At 43.0% G+C, this 20,000-nt stretch overlaps 1 protein-coding gene across 1 annotated transcript in view; it reads right to left on the bottom strand.

Annotated features, from left to right (window-relative positions):
- LOC119185471 (uncharacterized) overlaps positions 1 to 20,000 on the bottom strand; it is a 58,827-nt gene that overhangs the window by 29,485 nt on the left and 9,342 nt on the right. Inside the window, exons 4-5 of the mRNA XM_075869605.1 lie at positions 18,467 to 18,502; positions 9,860 to 9,953 (exon numbers count right to left, since the gene is read on the bottom strand). Coding sequence (XP_075725720.1) covers positions 9,860 to 9,953; positions 18,467 to 18,502 — 130 coding nt within the window. The remainder of the gene's footprint in view (positions 1 to 9,859; positions 9,954 to 18,466; positions 18,503 to 20,000) is intronic.

Genomic DNA, 20,000 nt, shown 5'->3' with positions numbered 1-20,000 from the left:
TATGAAGACCTCTTGTTCCACATCAACTATGGCGTAATCTATCTAGCCTGGGGTATGAGAACCGTAGCTTAATAGAAAAAGAAATTGCACGTAATACAAAAAAAGAATAGCTGGCGCCAGTGTAATCACACAGCTTCAAAAAAAAAACGAACGTACCAATCCCATAAAAATACCAGCTCAAGATTTGGGTGCACGTTAAAGAACCTCAGGTGGTCGAAATTTTCGAAGCCCTCTACTACGGCGTCTCTCATAATCATATGGCGGTTTTGCGACGTTAAACCACACATATCAATCATCAATCAAAAATACCAGCTCAAATTTACGCCAAGTGCGACACTGAAGTAGAAAAAGTGAAAAGCTTCGGGCATCCTTGCTAGCCTATTGAAACGGCGGTCTTGTCTACACGTGCTATCTTGTCACTCTATGAGTTTTACCATTGCTTTACGGGGAGTTCCACTTTCGCAAAAGAACAAAAGCAGACAGTGTCACCCTGTGCTGTGTATATTTCTACAGAGCATTACAAAACATTCAAGCCCTGCATGGTGACGTCTAAACAGTGGTGACGTTAAGGAGGCCGTTCACACCATAAAAATCACTATAATCATCATAAATAATTATTCGCCACATAAATTAGGTGACTCCTACAACTAACCAGTGGTCGTCTAATAACAAATGCAACAGGAGACACAACAAACGGGTGCGTGCCATCGCCATCATAAAGAGATTTGTGCCATTGAAATCACGTAAATTCCAATACATCATCCACTGAATATAAACCACTGAACACCATTTTCTATTATGTCACCGATACCGTTTACTTAGAAAACGGCTTCTAGCTATTTCTGTTTTGAAAATAAGTACAAGTTTAAAGGTGGAAACTGCTCTAAACTTCAGTGCCTTTGTTTTGAGAGATCGCCACAGGGATGCATTCATTGTGGCTTGCGATTGTGTTCAAGCTAATAAACGTATCTAACGGTATATCTTAGCTGTAACAAATACTATTGATGTAACATCATTTTAGAGTTTTGATACATATATTCTGAATGGCTAAATCAAGTAAACGCCACCATCGGGTCTGCTCATAATTTCATTTTTGTCGTTTGTTTCTTTTTTTTCTCTAGTGCTCTGTTTTTCCCATATTTGTATGGTTTGCTTCTTTATTGTTTTCGTTATATTTAATAATCAGTTGTATTATACAACTCATTGAAAGGTTCCTCTACACTGTTTTGGCCAATCCTCAAGAGTAGGTATGGGCCAGATTATTGTTACGAGGAGACGACGAAGACGGGTGAATTTACAGAAACTGCTCTTGCAAACTGATTGTGGCTGCAGCAGCCAAGATAGTGACAACAGGAGACAACCAGTTCTAATCTTTTTCAACCTCTTCGTCCGCAGCACAAAACCTTACCCTCCGGCGGCAAAAGCACCGACTCCGTGCATCCAAACCAATGCACAAACCAAGACAGTAGTGAGAATGGGCACTATACACTTGCATCGGTAGGTCCGGTGTGCGACAGCACTTCAGGCACACAACGTGAATGATGTTGGTGTGGTGATTTCGACGGGAACAAATACAACGGTTCATAGGACACCTCAGTCACTTGATGGTATGGGTCCGTGGACGGGGACAGAAACTTCTTAAAAAGCCCAGCACTATGTGCTGAAGACGAAGTAAGTAGAATATATCTAAGAAGAAAGTAGGCGTCTCTGTGGCGGCTATCCTAAACGACATTGCTGTCTCTTTTGGAGTCGGTCAATAGCTTCTTGAGCGTAATAAGTGAACGGGTGCTTAGAAGGAGGCAACATTAAATCCACAGGCTACGCCGGGTTTAAGCCGAATAAAAGAGATAAAGGAGAATAACCAGTCAGTGTGCCAAAATCACAAGCAAGAGTTTCGGGCCATCACGTATAAACTGCGGCGAAGCAAAGCCCCATCTGTAGCACGAAGACATGAAGAGATGAATCAGGAGCCGTTGAGTTGAGGTGGTTGAAAACGCGCTGAGAACACCGCAGATGCCATAACCACTGGCATAGGTTCCTACTTCGGTGGGTGCCGAGTCATCGAAGTGGGCCAACACAGGGTGCGATGTGAGTCAGTCGGTGAGAAGAAAAAATCCCGACGCCTGATAGGGGCATCAGGAAAAAGGCACGTCATTTTGAAGAAGCCATGTGAGGGGCTGCGCAATCCCTGCAAATTATTTTACAAAGCGGGCGAAATATTGAGTATTGACCACAGCAAATGTTTTTGAAGGAACGTGAAGGGAGGAAGTTCATAACGGTGTGTAACATTTTCTGGGCCCAGTCGTATGCTCGCAGTTTCAACAAAAAGGCCGAGCACAGTGCTCTCTCGGTGGTCAAAGCGAAATTTCGAAGAGTTTAGCTGAAGAACTGCGGCGCGCGAGACATGCAGTATAGGCGATAAGCGTTCCAGGTAGCTTGTGAATGTAAGTGAAAAAACGACGAGATCGTCGATGTAGCAGAGTAATGTGGACAACCTAAAACCCTGAAGTAAGGCGTACACCTTACGCTGAAACGTTGGTGGTGCATTACACTGCCAAAAAGTCTTGACCTTAAACTGGTAGAGCCCATCAACAGCTACTCTCGAATTGTCTAAGCTAATGTCTATAGAATAAAACCATCGCGCGTGATGACAAAAATTAAAGGTGTCTATTAGGTGCAAGACGCTGACGTTTCTCTTTATGATCTTATTGAGGTGCCAATAGTCGATGCAGAACCACCGGGTGTTGTCTTTCTTCTTTGCGACAACGACACAAAACGGCCAAAGACTCGGAGGTGTGTCGATTATGTCTTTGGCGAGCATCTTGTCGACTTCCGTTAGTACAACAGTGTCCTCGGTCACAGAGACACGGCAAGGATGGCGATGAATGAGGCTCGTTTCTCCGGTATGAATACGACATGCTACCAGAGACTAGAAAACATCGCAGTATGACACTAACGAAAGGCTGAGATTCCGGCTTTGGGCAAATTCGAGGTCCCGGAAGATCATATCCATGAACGGGTCATCAGATGTGTTGCAGCAAGGTGGCTTGACGCCAGCTGTGGCGCATCAATGGCCAGGCCAACAAGGTTCTGCGCGTCTAAAGGTAATATTGTTCTCAGAGTGATACCTTTGAGAAGCAATTCTTCGCTATGTCCGAAGTTTAGAATAGGTAAGCATTCATGGCTTGCGAAAATAGTCAGCAGTGCTGAGGCAGAGCTACATGATGCGCCAGAATAAGGTGCAAAGAAGGGGGAGGTTCTTGTTTTGACGTCCAAATAAACACCTTCTATCACTTACCGAAGGGTCCGGGATAAATGAAACCGAAGTCACAATGTCTGGGTGCATGCGAACAAACTGGACTGATTGAATCAGAATTTAATGTTGGTGCAGTTGATACTTGCCTAAAGGCATCCTTTAGCCGCGAAATATGACCAAAACGCAGTAAAGAAACACCACGACAAGGACATGCGTCACTTCCCAATGAAGTAGACTGAGCGAAAACCTAAAAAGAAATATACAACATACAGACACTCACAGTCTTCACCCAGTCTTAAGCTGTTCAGGTATTGAACAATCTCTTTTTTTATACGTAAACCGTCACCAACGTGTTGGTAATACGCTGTTCTCGTTTGTTTTTGTCCTGTAATAGTGGTCTAGTGGCTAAGGTACTCGGCTGTTGACCCGTAGGCCGCGGGATTGAATCCCGGATACGGTTGCTGCATTGTCGATGAAGGGGAAAAGCTGTAGGCCCGTGTGCTCAGATTCGGTGCACGTTAAAGAACGCCAAGTGGTCAAAATTCCCAAAGTCTTCCACTATGGCGTCTCTCATAATCATATAGAGATTTTGGGACGTACACTTCACATCATCATCATTTAATAACCTCTAAAGGCCTATACAAATCATTACATAAGGGGACAATATTAGGGACGTGTAGTGATACAAATGCAGTATTTGAAGAGCAAGCAAAAAAACCAAAGTAATTTTACAGCAAGCAAACAAAAAAGGCAGAGTAAATTGGAATAACGTACGAACTATTACACGTTGTAGGTAGTCGGACGTGAACACCAATGAATGTCTTAAAAAAGAACAAAAAAAAACTTTATTGTTGAAAAGAAGCTAATTGACGAGCAGAATGGCGGGAGAGTTAACTAAATACAGAAGGCAACAACACTTTGAACTTGTCTGGGTCAGGCTCCTGGACAACAAATTCCGGAAGACTGCTCCAGTATTAAATTGCTGAAGGCAGGAATGATTTGTTGAAAACTGGAGTTGATCCATGGAGACGTTGAACACTTTTAAAGTTGAGCAGCCTACGGGAGGTGCGAGTTGGTGGAATGAGTAGAGTGCCATGCAGATGAGAAAAGTTGTGGTACAGTTTATGATACAGACTTACTGCGAAGTTTTGCTGCGATCAGCTAAAAGAGTAAGCTCAAGAGATGATTTTATCTGAGTGACGCTCCCATTTTTACAGTACTGAGAATATAGGAACCGGGCAGCACGATTTTGGACCGACTAAATGGAAGAGATGAGGTAATCTTGATTGGGGCTTCTAATGGCGAAAGCGAATTCTGGTTTGGTCCTTACGAACGTTTCATACGCAAGTTTTCTGATGGCGGGAGGGGACGAACGCAGAGATTGTTTTAGGAATCCCAGGGTCCTGGACGCATCTGCTGCAAGTTTGATGATGTGGCCTGACCAGGTCAGAGTACTGTTTATGAGGACACCCATGTAGCGGTAGGAAGCCTTTCAAGATATCACAATGGAGTTTAAGGCGTACTGAAAGAGAAGGTTGGATTTTCTTTCGAGAGATGAGCAGGTGTTTGCATTTAGAGACATTCGGTTCCATGAGCCAGCGCGAGCATCATGCTTCGATGATGTTAAGGTTTTGCTGCAGTGATGATTGATCTGTAGTCTTTACTATTGGTTATGCTGCGATACACAACACAGTCGTCAGTGAAAAGACAGATGGACGAGGTGATTCGAGATGGCAAGTAATTGTTAAATATGAGGAGCGAAAGAGGGCCAAGGACCGATCTTTGTGGGACCCCAGAAAGCACATCCGTTTTGGTGGAAAAGTTCCCGCCAATGGAAGTGAATTGTGAACGAGCTTTTCAAAACTTACTAACCATGACAGGGTAGGTGGGTCGAGATTTAAAGTGCAGAGCTTAGTTATGAGACGATGGTGGGCTACGCGGTCGAAAGTTTATGGGAATTCGGTTAAGATGGCATCAGGCTGATAAGGTGAATCAAAGTTTAAGTGCAGGTCAGTTGTGAAATTGGCCAACTGTGTTTCTTATGATAAGCCAGGGCGAAAACTGTGCTTCTTGCTGTAATAAAAAGAATTATCTTCAAAATGACGGGCGATATGGGAAAATATTATGTGCTCTAATACTTTGCATTAGACGCATGTCAGTGATACGGGGTGGTAATCGGATGAATCAGAGCGGTTGCCTTTTTTTGAATACAGGCATGGCTTTGGCTATCTTCCAGTTCTCAGGAATTGGGCCCTTTAAGAGTAACTGGGTGCAAATAATGCGCAAAAACTTGCTGGAGACAACTTTGGTACTTTTTAGACATTTGAACGGCATGTCGTCAGGTCCTGGAGCACTTGACGTTTTCAAGTTGTCGATGAGTTTAAAAATTCCCTGAGCTGATATAACGATCGGTGCCATACCGCTGAAACATTGATGGGGGAGTTGTGATACATTCTGGGAGGAGTCAAGGGTAAAAACACACGAAAACAATACGAGTTCATAACGTTTGCTCTCTGAGCAAGAGGCACATCCGTGCCATCTGGGAAGACGAGTGTTATGTTTTGCGACGGATTTCTTGGTTTCACAATTTTCCTAATATTTTTGGTTACACTGGAGAGTGTTCCTTAAGTCTTCATGGTTGAACTTTCTTTTAGATTTTAACAAATGGTCAGTGTATTCACGCAAGCATGTTAAACATCTGTTCCACCTCACCACTGAAGGAGAAGTGCGAGCACAACAATCTAGTCTACTGTTTTGCGTGATACTTTTTTTCAGTACTTTTGAATACCCCGGCTTATCTGTATCACTACTAATGCGCACCATGGGGACGTGTTTATCGATTAGTGTGTGTATTCGCAGTTTTTAAAACAACCAGTCATTGTTGACAGATCTCAAAGGCGCTGACTGGCAAAAGTGCTCACAAAGTACTTCTAGGTCAGAGTTAATTGCTTAAAAGTCAGCTTTATTGTAGTTTCGAATGCATTTGTATAGGTTAATTTTTTCTATGAGTAGAGACAGAAAAATGTTATAACTTTGTGGTCACTTAGCTAAATGAGAAGTAAGATTGCCTGAACAAGAACAGGGTTCGGGACAAGAACTGTGTCAAGTATGCTACTACTTTGAGTGGGGGAGTGAACAGTTTGAACCAGATTAAACAGTAGGGTAAGTTGTAGGAAATCACTAGAAAGTCTAAAAGAATATGTCAATTTCGTCCAGTCAATATTGAGAAAGTTGAAGTCGCCGCAAAGTATATATTTGGTATTCGGAAACCTCGAGGTGAGGTGAGTGATTACCGAGTGAAGGCTCGGTGAAAGAGGGGTCGCAGTTGGGAGGACGGTAACATGCAATGAGGATGACCGTAGAGCCGTTTCTAAGGGACAACTTGATGCATACAATTTCTTGAGCGCTCTTGTAAACCTTTTAGCGTAAACCACGTTTTGAAAAGGTCCAGATTCTAGGAAAAAATGAGTGTAAAAACTGCACGTGAGTTGATTGAATAATAATAAGGGGGTTTAACGTCCCAAAACCATCATATGGGTATTACAGATGCTTGAGCGGAGGAATGCGGAAATTTTAACCACCTGGGGGTGCTTAACATGCACCCCAGTCTGAGCACACAGGTCTAAAGAGTTTCGCCTCTATCGAAATTGCAGTTGCTGCAGCCGAGATACGATCCCCCGACCTACTGGTCATTGGCAGAGCAACGTAGCCCATAGAACGTGAGATCATGGAAGCCCATTGCATTAAAAGGAAAGGAGAACGCTGTATCAGCGACACGTCGGTGACATTGTATGTATCGAAAAAGAGATTTTCTGATAGCTCGATAGCATAGGGATGTGTGAAGACTGTGCATTTGTGTACGTTCTTTATTTATTTCTGTGTTTGCTTTCAGTCTACTTTAGTTGGAAGTTTTGTGTTTCCTTGCTCTGTGTTTGTGAAAGTTCATGACTAAACGATGCCATTGAACAGAACCACGCATAAACATGGCGGTGGTGCCTTGGTGAGGTCAGGCATACCAGGAAGCTTTTACTGTAGGAGACCAGAAGAACAACAGATAACTGCAGCACACGTGCACAGAAATTCTAGGCTAATAATGAGAGTATGGAGGCAGTAATGCAGAACCGCCAAGAGAACTGAGATTGTCGTTAAGCCAAGCTCAAACGCGCAGTACACATTGCAAGAACGTGAGAAGTACTGCTGTCGGTTACACGAACAATAGGCGATGAGGCGGGCGTAAGCACCTTGCTGAGGCGACTACAAAAGTGCGCGCTCATGACCGATCATTGGGCTCGAGTGTCGATTAGCGCCAAAACAAGCACGCCACGTGCTTCGGCGCTGATGATAGTTTGTCGGACAGCCAGACTCAACAGAGAATTTCTGGGGCTCGAGGCCAACGCAGCATCACTTCGGAAGTTGGACTCGTCAGTTTTCCCAGGAAAGACAACGATGTTATGGTGAAGGTGAGCCACATGCAGAGGTTACCAAGAACATTGCTGGTCCTGCGGGGACGGTGAGTGGCCGTAGCGTCGGGCTGAGGTGCGGGTAATAAAGTACACGATGGAACGATGGCCGACAACTGCGACAATAGCAACAATTGTGGCCTACCCCTTTGCGGTTGAAGCAAATTAGTCCGTCATCACATGTACGCTACTGGTTCGGATCACGGTATTGAGAAGAAGTCGGTGGTGGGCAGTAGGAGAGAACAGGGCTGAGTGCTGGACGAGGGAGAGCACCTAAGTGTGGGATACCTGCGCTCGCCAGTACTTCGCACTCGGCGGCCTTGATATATGATACCGCCAGGCGGGCCTCCTTGTAAGAACGAGCCAGCGAAGAAGATGAGGATTGTGCTTCGATATCTCACCGCACAAGGCGCAGAAAGTTTTTAGTACAAGGTGGCTAGAACTTGATGTCTTCCAAGACTACATGGCGGCGTTGTTAAGGAGCCAGACGAATTGTTGCGTAACTCGACGGCTCTTCGCTTCTTCAACGCTTCGACACTTCCTGATGATGTCAATCGTGGAGTAGTCTTTTTATACTAGGAAGTATAGGGTGTCAAGAACGATGCTTATAAAAATGTGCCTGACTTTTCACCTTCGGGCATGTGGTCGTCAACTTATCGGCAAAAGGCTAAAGCGTCTTGAATTCGCACTTTGTACGGCCGCCGTCGGGGTTTGTGCGCGGCACGAGAGTTCTTTCTGGGCTTCTCGTTGGCATGAAATAGGCTTTCTTAAGAGGGCTTTCTTTTATGTCCGCACCCATCCAAACTGGTCAGCTTCGCCTTGTGCGTGTCGAACCACACACAGGTCGTTCCCCTGAGGTAGTAGCCTACGTTAGTTAGCAGCAAAGTTGGATCTCACCAGTTGAACACTCTGACACGCTTGTACTCGGCCAGCCACATTTTCACGTGCACTTTAACAGTTCTACAGAAAGTGGAATGGTCCCACAGACAGGGCACAACAACGTGGCTGGGTTCAGGTAGCATAGCAGGGCGTGCATCTGTTGATATGATGGATTATCCAAGAACACACCCACTTTGACGCTCCATGATCAGTGTCGGACGCACCGAGCAACACCAGAAAGATCTTGCATTGAGACGACAAAAGATGGGTGCATTTATAGTGATTCCAGAAGCAATGTCATAGAGGCTACAGCACCCAAAACTTAGTATACAGAAGACAACCCGTTTTCCACTTTCTCGACTTGTAGGTTAGCGGTCCATAACAATATAAAAGAATCAAATAAAATGGCCACGAAGTGACGGTGGTATGCCGATGACAACGAGTCGACACAAGCAGATATTAGTCAAGAAAGCAAAAGACAACTGCGGTTACGAAAACATCCTTAAGCGACGGAAGACCTGCGCCAACGACGACGTACCTGTCTCGCGTCTGTGGCTGCCTGCGGCTTAAAACGAGCCTATCTTCTCCTAATATCAACGAAGCCACAACCTAGCATCCCCTGCCTCAATCCACACAATGACCTAAAAGGCACATAAAAACAACCTCCATCACTTTACCAAGATGTGCAATCTACCTAGAAGCAACCAGATTAGTGTCCAGACGTGTGCAGTTTTCCTGTTTCAAGGCAGCCGCAGCTTTTTGAAAGTTTTGCTTGCCTGTTTTGTTTCCACAGTTTTATCTTATTAAGTATTGAACAGAATAAAATCAGATGTCCTAGTACAGCCGCTCGAAAGTTTTGTGGGCTCCTGCATAAAAGAGCTTTAACTACTATGCTGCCTATGAGTGACTGACAGGTCGACACTAATTAATTTATGATAATATATCAAATAAATTGATAGCTCTTTAAATATTCTTTATGTTTTCTTTGTTACAACCATTATCTGTTTTGTTTACTACCATTTAGAGATATATCTTTGGAAATATTACTGCGTTATATCATCTCTACTCTGTTAATAGTACACTTTTGTACAATAAAGTGGCGTGCAACTAGCTATAATAATTGTTTATTACGGCGACTTTTTTTGGAAGTTTGTAGCAATCTGGGAAGTTTTCTCCCCGTATATATGCCTCAATTTGTGCATTGAAACTATATTGTGACACGCGAATCTAGAAAGGCGCGTGCAGACAGAAACGCGAAACTTACCAAAACCAAATCGCTCGAAAACTTCAGTAATAACACCTTCCAGAAGAAATAGTTGAGATCCTATATCCAGGTGTGATATTCCACTCACGGCGCACTACAAAGAGAAACATTTATTAGGACCAACTTATCGTCGTGGAAAGCGAGGTACCAAACTCTGGTTTCAGTTATCATAGTATATTGTTCATTGTGATACCGTTAGCAGAGTTGTGGCGACAATAATATCACTCTGTGATATGCTAAGGTACAAATGATGTATTCTAGCTGGTGTTACAGTATGAACTGCACAGACAGCAGGGGGAAAAGTACAACTCGGAAAAGTACGGCCACTTTAAAACTCATTTTACACGCACGCTGAGTGACTTACAATCGAAAACGAAGTGGCAGATTGTGAAAATTGGGGCTTCGATTGAGTGATGTAAACATGTCCTAGAAACTGGTCATACCTGTAACGATTCGGACATTATAGTGGTGGCAGTGGGAAGTGGAAGCTAGATGCCAAGAGGCAATTTAACGTTTTGTATCGTTGACCAGACTAAGGCATTCCTCGTCTCAGTCCTCCTTTTAGGGGGGCAGTTCTTTAAGACGTGGGTGGTGCATCTCCTGTATGTGTACTAGCCACCTCTCGTTTTAGTCGTTGGAACATCCGCTGGAGAGCGGCACTTGTATGTGATGAATTTATGTTGAAAAGATGCGAGATGGTGGTACTTGGAGTGTTCACTAGATGGACGAATGAATGAAAAGACATACAGACAGGTGGACAGACACAGAGACAGGCAGGCGAACCGATAGATGGATGGATGGACGAATGGATATACCGATAGAAAGACAGACAGAAGAATGGACGTACAGACAGACAGGCAGACAGGCAGATGGACAGACGGACGAACGGGTGGACGGCCATACATACATACATACATACATACATACATACATACATACATACATACATACATACAGGCATACATGCGTACATGCAGGCTGACCAACGGATCCACAGGTAGACAGATTGACGAACAGACAGACAGACAGATGCACGGACAGACAGATGAATGGACGTGGTCAGCGGCTGAATCATGTTTCGCCGACAAAACCCTTGTAAGTTTCAGCCCCACTCATCATCGTTCACTGTGGGATTATGCTGCGATTTTTGCTACATTTGGGTGGCATGCTTAGGCTTAGTCTTGTTAAAAAAGTCACTGTCCTGACTAAAAACTGAAGCTTATGTTTATTATCTTTGTCAGACCCGTTAGATAAGCCGTGCTATCTATCCGCACTATATGTGTTAGTGAAAAGAATTGCCACATCTCCATGAATTGGATGATCATGTATGGGCGAATCAGTGGGATTGTTTTGTGTTACTGTAAATTCCCCATAAAATTGTGCGCTCATTCTTGTATATGAGTGACAAAGCAGTAAACAGTTAAATGCATCGTTTCTTGGTCATAAAGTGTATACCGTGCTAAGTGGTGGATTCCGTTTTGCCTTCAATATTACTGTTTTGTGGTCCTTAAAATGTAAAGCAGATAGTTCTTTGATCAGATCTCGCCTGAAGTAGGCAGTTGCGAGGTCTGTGCAAATAACCATAGTGATTTTTGGCCGTTCAAAGTCATACGAATTGCGTCGTACAACACACCATGAAGCCATATAATTCACAAGCCCTTCGGCGTTAGCACTGAGCCGTCACTCCCCGCGCCAGCAACTCCGGGTCTGCTTGGCATTTTCGTTGTTTTGTCGCCGCTTCTAACGCCTTACGCTCGGCAGAAAGAGAATGTTTCTTGGTCTAAAACGCGTTTACAAACGCATTCACACCTCAGCGACTTCACGTGCATTCAACGTCATCGTCATCCGGTACAGTGCATGTGCTAACGGACATATTCTTCATCGTCATCATCATTCTGTGTAATGGGTACCTTGCATGCGTTGAGCTGAATAAAGCACAACGCTCAACCCACAAGCATAGACTCCATTTCTTATGTCGCATGTAGGAGTGACCTGGCCTTGCATATTTACTCTTTCGTGCGCTTGCTGAGTGGACCTGATTAATCTTTAATAATCTTAACTGAACTTTAAAGACACGATGGACACCAACCTTCCGTAAGACGCTTTCAGGGCAACACAGGTAGCCCTACACGAGTGTATCACACACCTATGCGGATCTTCGATTACAGTTACTGAAACAAATATTATTTAGTATTCATCTCAAGCTGCACGCGATGAAAGGAGAATTTATTAAGACAACATTGTCGGAACACGTATGCAATTAGCGGAGGTGCCTATAGATAGTGGGTGCGTTTACTGAATAAGGCGGTCAGGAAGCGCGAAAGTTCACAAGATATCTGACGTCTTTTAATGCAATGGTGTATAGTAGAGGTACCTTCTATTTCCACACTGCCTTTTTTGGAAGGTATGCTTATTTAAGGCATGCCTCCACAAAATAAGTGTTCCGGGAGGGTTCGCTCACCTTAATAATATGACTGCAAGTCTCGGAATGAATGAACAACATAAGATGTCATGATAGACATGCCTCAATGAAGTGATAGTTACGAGAGGGTTTGGTCACATCAGTAATATGAATGCAAGACTCGGGGTTAATGAACAACATGACGTGTGAAGATGGACATTCCTGCGTGTTTTTCGTGTCATTCTTTCCTGCGTAGTTCAACATGTAGGCATGATGAAAAAGGCTTCAAGCGTATGTCGTAACATGGATTAGAGAAAGGTTATGCATGAAATGATTGACATGTCATGCGTGACATCATAGGGTGACATAAAATTATTGGCTTGCTTAAAAAATGTCACGCATGATTTGACATAATCAGAAGACATGCTTGACATGCACGACGCAACTTAATTACAACTTGAAATATTATTGCACATGCAGCAATCGCTAGAATAGCGAGGCGTCCTGCTTAAACGTAGATTGCAATGTATATCACGCATTTACTTGCCATTCAGAACATGGTATTTTAGTTGCTCCCTGTGGGAGTTTTTCATTGCAATCATACTAAAGACATTCGCTTAGTAATGTCCCCAGCAGAATATTCCAGGTTGTATGGCTTGGTGACTGTCACCAGGGAGACGCATGAAAAAAACCGATGCAGAAATCTATTTTTCTATTGGTATCCGGTACGATTCCTAAACTGAAAGACAAGGTCCGCGCCAACGCAGTTTTCTCTCACTGCACATCTTAGCGCACCACCACCACTAGCGAGTGACATGGCTTTGAGGCTGTTTTTTATCAGTAAACAGCCAAATGCGGTACGTGAGGGGAAATTCGTTAAAACCTACCAGTACACATGAAACGAGCTACTCGAAGTATTTCCCTTTGTTAAAAGGTAAGGTAATCGTGGATCACATAGGGGTTAGCATACAGATGTATTGTATTAGTCCAAAAGAAAACTCGCACTAATGTAGTCCAATTTGTCTTTCCTTCACGCCTTCTGTAGACATCGTATACCAATATGTGCGAAGCCCTGTATTTCTTTTGAATACCGCATTTGAGCAGGGTTGGAATAATGAAGGGAGGACTATCACACGGGGTCACGTTACACGATTTTAAATGCGAAGCATTTCTTAGTAAACTGCGGCGAATTTGAGGGTATCTATCTATCTATCTATCTATCTATCTATCTATCCGCCTACAACTTTTAGCTCTCCTGGATGTTCCGATAATGGTATCGGTACCAAACTTGGTATGTCATAACATGACTTATGGAGAACATATTTGACTAGTCATGATATGAAAATCATGACATGTATGTCGTGAATGTCATGATTTACATTTCATGGTCCTCTAGCTTTTGCGGTGGTATCGTTCACATGGCATGTTGCAAACCTGATATATGGTATGGCATGATTGCATGGCGAACACAAGCGATAGACCCTAAAATGAAAATCATGACATGCGTGTCATGTAACAACATGACTTAATGCAATGCTCATGATGCGCTCGCGGGCGTTTCGCTAGCATCACATATACCAAATTTGGTATTACTGTACGTGATTGGATGATGATTGTATGATACTGGTGCAAACATGATAATCATTCGATCCGTGTCATGTAACAACCTGGCTACATGCCACGATCTTGATGCCCTAGCAGCCCCTGCCCCGCCGCGGTGGTCTAGTGGCTAAGGTACTCGGCTGCTGACCCGCATGTCGCGGGTTCGAATCCCGGCTGCGGCGGCTGCATTTCCGATGGAGGCGCAAATGTTGTAGGCTTGTGTATTCAGATTTGGGTGCACGTTAAAAAACCCCAGGTGGTCGAAATTTCCGAAGCCCTCCACTACGGCGTCTCTCATAATCATATGGTGGTTTTGGGACGTTAAACCCCACATATCTATCTATCTATGCCCTAGCGACCGTTTCACTAGCTTCACTTATACCAAATTTGGTATTACGGGACGTGAATGGATGACGAAAACATGATACTGGTGCAAACATGATAAACATGAGATGCGTGTCATGTACATGCTACGTTTATGATGTGCTCACGGCCATTTCGCTAGATTCACATGTACAAACTCGGTATTATGCCACGGCAATGAACGACATAGGTATATGACACATCGAAGCATGATAATCGTGACCTGCGTGTCATTTAACAACATGACTACATGCCACACTCATTATGCGCTCGCGGCCCGTTTCGCTAGCCTCACATACGCCAAGTTTCGTATTACGTGACGTCAATAGATGACGAAGGGATGTGACTGATGCAAACATGATGATTATGAGATGCGTGTCATGTGAGAATATGACGACATGCCACAGTCAAGGCGCCAATTCATTTGGACGTGACGTGGTTTGTGTGCTCACCGGCGTTCATTTCGTCGCGTCACGCAAGCGGTGCGACGCCAGGCGCCGGTTTTGCCATATACTTGCAGTCGTGCGCCGCGCTGCGTTGCTTTGACGCATGCGCGTTTTAGCGCGTCCGGCATCTCTCCGTCACGAATAGATGGAGACGCAGTGTTGTCTGGGTAACCCATCGGTGTGAATTTCGCGCCGGTTGCCATCGGGCCGCGCCGATCGAGGCTGTTCGCACTGGTCCCGCCTGGCGTTAGACTGTACAGTGCTCGCATTTTGCTAACGTAGCGTCGCTGTGCCCATCGTGCGCGCGCGTCAACGGTAAATTGGAGTATACTGTGCCTTTCATGATGCGCTCGCGTCGTATCACTAGCTCCACATTTACTAAATTTGGTTTTACGTGATGTCAATGGAAAGCGAAATATATGACTGGTGCAAATATGATAGTCCTTACACGCGTTTCAGGTAAGAACATGGTACCATACCACGCTGATAGCATGCTCGCGGCCGTTTCGCTAGCTGCACGTATACTAAATTTGGAATCACGTGGCGAGAATAGATGACAAAAGTAAACGTACATTGAAACATGGTAATTCTGACACGGAAGTCAAGTGCTGCATTATTTACTTCCTAATCGTAACACTGTGCTGATTTTAAAGTGATAGATCAACCTGTCTTATTCGTACTTTGCATATCATCGATTCCCACAATATACGTGAGATCTGCCCACTTTTTGCGATATTATTCAGTGTCCTGCTCGAGATGATATACATTTTCAGCAGCTTCAGAAGAGCATAATCATATAGAGATATCTCGCTTCTATTTCACATTTGCATGGTAATCAGGCAAAGCACTGCCAGCCATTAGGCTCCAAGCATTCATTGCCTATATAATGCCCTTCTAACGACACTACAAGCGAAGGACATCAATTCGATCAGTGTACGTATATATAAACTTCGTTATATGTAAACCTACCTTGAATTGAGTACTTATAACGAAATACAATTTCACAACGCGGCCAGAATGAATCTGGATGAACCTATGTTAAAATTGCTGGGCTTATGTTCTAGACACGGTAAATGTAGCGACGAAAATTCTACCTGAAACAGCTAGTATGTTATTCTACGCGAAATTACGTTGTTTTATTTATATTATTATCATTCGATACTTTTATTCATTTATTTTGAAAGTGCGCCTCTCAACAATGCGAGCAAATGAAGCCAGGAGGTAGGCGAGAGGTTCTCATGCGACACAAGTATTTTGGCCGCAGTGGCACACGATCACTTATGAATTCTTTCAAGAACCATCGTTGACTAGCCTCTACAGCGTTCTTAGGGGCAAAACATTTGGTTATCTTATTCAGTACGTGAAGAAAAATTTAATGAACCAGTAACGAAGTATTTTGTTTAACATAAGCAAGGTTGGTGGCAAAAGAAACATTAAGATATCCTTTCCTCAGCTATAATTTAGTATCAGTTTTTTTTCCTTATGGAATAAGCATCTGACAGTCAATTTTTATTTATATGATGATGAGTTTTTACAACTGCTCTAGAGTGTGTCGTTTGCTTTTGTGTGTCTTCTACCGTTATCAGAACAGGGCTGTATAAAATAGTAGTTTTTTGAATATTAATATCTAAGGTCACCTTCGTATACTCTCACATAATTAGTAGTATTATAGAATTAGCAATGTCGGTGAGCCCTTCAGTAATATTCAGTTTTCTTCAAAATTGCACTTACAAGAAATATATATTTATGGTAATACTCGGGACTCAGGACCTGCTACCCCACGACAAGAGCATTGTATGCCTCCGCGCTGCACACTTCCAATACCAAGGACACCAACAGATTCAATGAAATAAATAAAACAGCGAAAGTTCTGTGCCCCCTATATTCACCCAAATACTATTTCTTGTCATCTATCTAATCCACCGCTGGTGACCGTAACTACTATTGCACAAAATAACAAAAACGAATAAAAAACGCTTAAGACAAGTGGTTACACGGAGGGATTCGAACCCAAGTACACCGCATGCCAGCCTAGTGTTCTACCGCTGAGGCGCGCTTGTACTTGGGTCACATTCAAAAACTTGCCTAAGGTAGCCTTGATGTCGGGGAAGGAATCCCCTAATTATGAGTAATGAAGCGTTTTAAAACGGTAAAGGAACAACCAGGCGTCACAAAATATAAACCGCGTAACGAGTTCAAGACATTACAAAAGCTTGTTCTTCATTACCTATTAACTGTGGCACGTACCCACTTCAGGCTTATTTCTTCATGATCTTAAACACCTAATTGCAACACAAAATTCGCACAGTATTTGTTGAAAAGGTTCAGTGGATACCAAGCTTCTCTGAAGAGTGACGAAGGATAGCGTAGTGAACACCGGCAGGCTTTACAAAAATTATGATTATTAATGGCGTAGTGAGTACCCAGCAAGTGCGTTTCTGGGATTAACCCAAAAAGATATTTTGCTTTTTTTGGGCTTCTTCATGAAAATTCAGCGACAGCAAGGCTGCGGGTCATCTGCAAGTTTCTACATGACACAAGAAGATCACCTTGCTAAGCCATTGATCAGCTCTGAATTTTTTAAAACTTTTTTTCTGACCAAGATACATTTAGTGTTCCAATATTACACTGCATTGACTTAACCTACTAAAGAATAATGCATTATGAATACACCACAGTTATTCGAAAAATCCTAATATTTTTCTGCTTTCACTTTTTTTACCATTGAGCAAAATATCCCCATCTTGTATAAACAAAGTAATCATAAGCCTACATATTCCTAAATTGCTCTCACATTAACCGCTGGCTTCTTGGCCAATTCCCTTTAGTGGGCAAAAGCCACAAGAGAGGATCAAGGAAGCAAACAGGCAAGCACGTTTCGAAAAGGCTCTAAAAGGCCGTTCTTCAAGCGTTCGCTCTGACTGTTCTGCGTGTTCCGCGCAGGCCTGGCCATTCTTTTTTTCACCGTTTTACGTGTGTGAAACTTTAGTTGTGTACGCATAAGAGATAAGGCTGATTTGCAGGCAAATATGCATTGACATATGAAGGAATAAAACTGTTGAGCCAGTGCTTGTGCGTGAAACTTCTGTCTATTGTGGGGCGTGTTCTGTGCTTGCGCAGGCAATTTTAATTAAAAAAATCAGCTGATTTCTTTTCGCGGTTTTTGCCCTAATCATTTAGGACCATTTTTCTGTTCAGATTCAACTGTCACAATGCTGCAGAAAATATTCATCAGCTCGCCCAATCTTGCATGTTTCTCAGGCAGTGACATTTAGACATCAAGAAGTTTCACAGTCATGCGCTGTCTGCTTCATGAATAGTGTCCAGGTTGGAATCTATGCCTACGTTCAAACCGATGAGTTCTTTTTGCTCCTTAACTCTTTCTGATATTCCGTTCTTTTGGTTTCACTATCCTTGGTTGGGCAGTTGTGCATGCGCATCATTTTCTGCTGACGTCTCACGAAGCAAAAATGAAGTTGTTATTGCATGATAGGCAGAATAATAAACAAAATGAATTGTTTCAAACTTCGCCTGGTATATATTCAAAATAAATTGCATTGAGCGATAATATTGAACGGATGGCATAAACAAACACGCACGCACGAGCGTGCACGAGCACATGTTACGCTCATGCTAATGTGAAGTTCTTCATCAACATTCCTCGGGCAGTACTTTGTCACCGGCTCGATTGCCTGCCGCGAGATTGAACACTTGAGCAGTCTGTACAAATCAATGTTACTCTAAACATGTATTTGCATCTGAAAACTTACGTAGTTGACAAAGACGGTTACTTACAAGAATGATCTTCTCGGCGACTGTTACCATTTCCGCCTGGAATAAGGAATATGGTTAAAGCTGAACACTTGTAACCAACATACAGAAGTTCACTCAAACTAATAGCAAGCGGAAGGTGAAACCAACCATAACATAAACTGGTGCTTATATGAGTGCACTTTGTCCGCTCTTTACGCCTTATTTTATAATGTAAAAAAGTAGCAAGTGTTGACATGTTGAACGTGGTATATGGATACAGTGAATGCTAATAACAGGCTAAGCCATTAACAAACCATACGAAAACTGCAAGTTGAATGTTAAAAAAAGTTAAACTGGCTCGCAACTTAAGTTTTTCGCATAGAACAGATTTATATATATACACCGTTTGAAAGCAGATGACAAGAGGCTCCTGATTTTGCAATCAAAAAAAGTTTCTTAAGCACCACAATTTTTTATTGGCAAACGACATCTGAGGACACCGAAAATTACTGCGAGCATCATGAAGGTGCACCACGTTTCTAGAAGCCTGTGTTCGGTGCGTTTAATGAGTAATTACTACATGGACACTTATACCGGTACTTGGAGAACATGGCTATTGCTCGACCAGTTCTGACAACTTCAGGCATATGCCGTGGCACGTGATATAGGGGAATGTGCAAGACGTGCCTGAAGGACAGAGTTTAATAGCGTATTAGACGTTTTTTACGTTGTTCATGCCATTACAAGCAAGTTGAATAGATAGATAGATAGATAGATAGATAGATAGATAGATAGATAGATAGATAGATAGATAGATAGATAGATAGATAGATAGATAGATAGATAGATAGATAGATAGATAGATAGATAGATAGATAGATAGATAGGGAATGCTTCGACCTTAAAACCGGCTGTTTGCGGATTACGCACTCTACATAGATGTGGACGCAGCTGTACAGTACTCACGAACTGAAACGCAATATTAAGTTGTTGAATGTAACGAATGGTTATGCTCGAGATAAGCACATCATGCAGAGATGAAGCTGGTTCATGAAGATGATGTTGCTTTTGGTTTACGGATTTAAGTCCAAATTATGCCTATATTATCCAAAACATATGACGGTGAAATTTAAAGTATAGCATGTGCGTCTCTAAACCCCGATTCCCAATACTTCATTGCGTGAGTGTTTTTCATAAAGGCATTGGTGATGAGCTGAATCAAAGTGCCATACCATGAGTCAATATGTTAATTTGTCTATGACAACAAGTCGTCACTGAAGTTGGGCTCCCAGAAACGAACCCCTTTTCTGGACGAATTGTGCATATAATATGAAAGGTCCAGGTAAAAATTTTGTATGCTGTACATAGATAGCAGCAGCCGCAGTCGTTGGCCGACGATAAGCTGATCATTGGCGGTGCCCGTTATATGTTTTACATGAATAATTGAAAATCGTAGCATTATCGCACGGGCTCGTTTTCGCTCAATACAGATCTTGTTTACTCGTGGTACGTACACTTATCAGAATACTCTAGAATAATTGAGTGATTTTTCAAATCTTGTGACGTGGTTGGTGCT

This window comes from Rhipicephalus microplus, chromosome 7, assembly GCF_043290135.1.
Source record: "Rhipicephalus microplus isolate Deutch F79 chromosome 7, USDA_Rmic, whole genome shotgun sequence".
NCBI classification, from domain to species: domain Eukaryota; kingdom Metazoa; phylum Arthropoda; class Arachnida; order Ixodida; family Ixodidae; genus Rhipicephalus; species Rhipicephalus microplus.
This window is presented reverse-complemented; position numbering and strand designations above follow the sequence as displayed.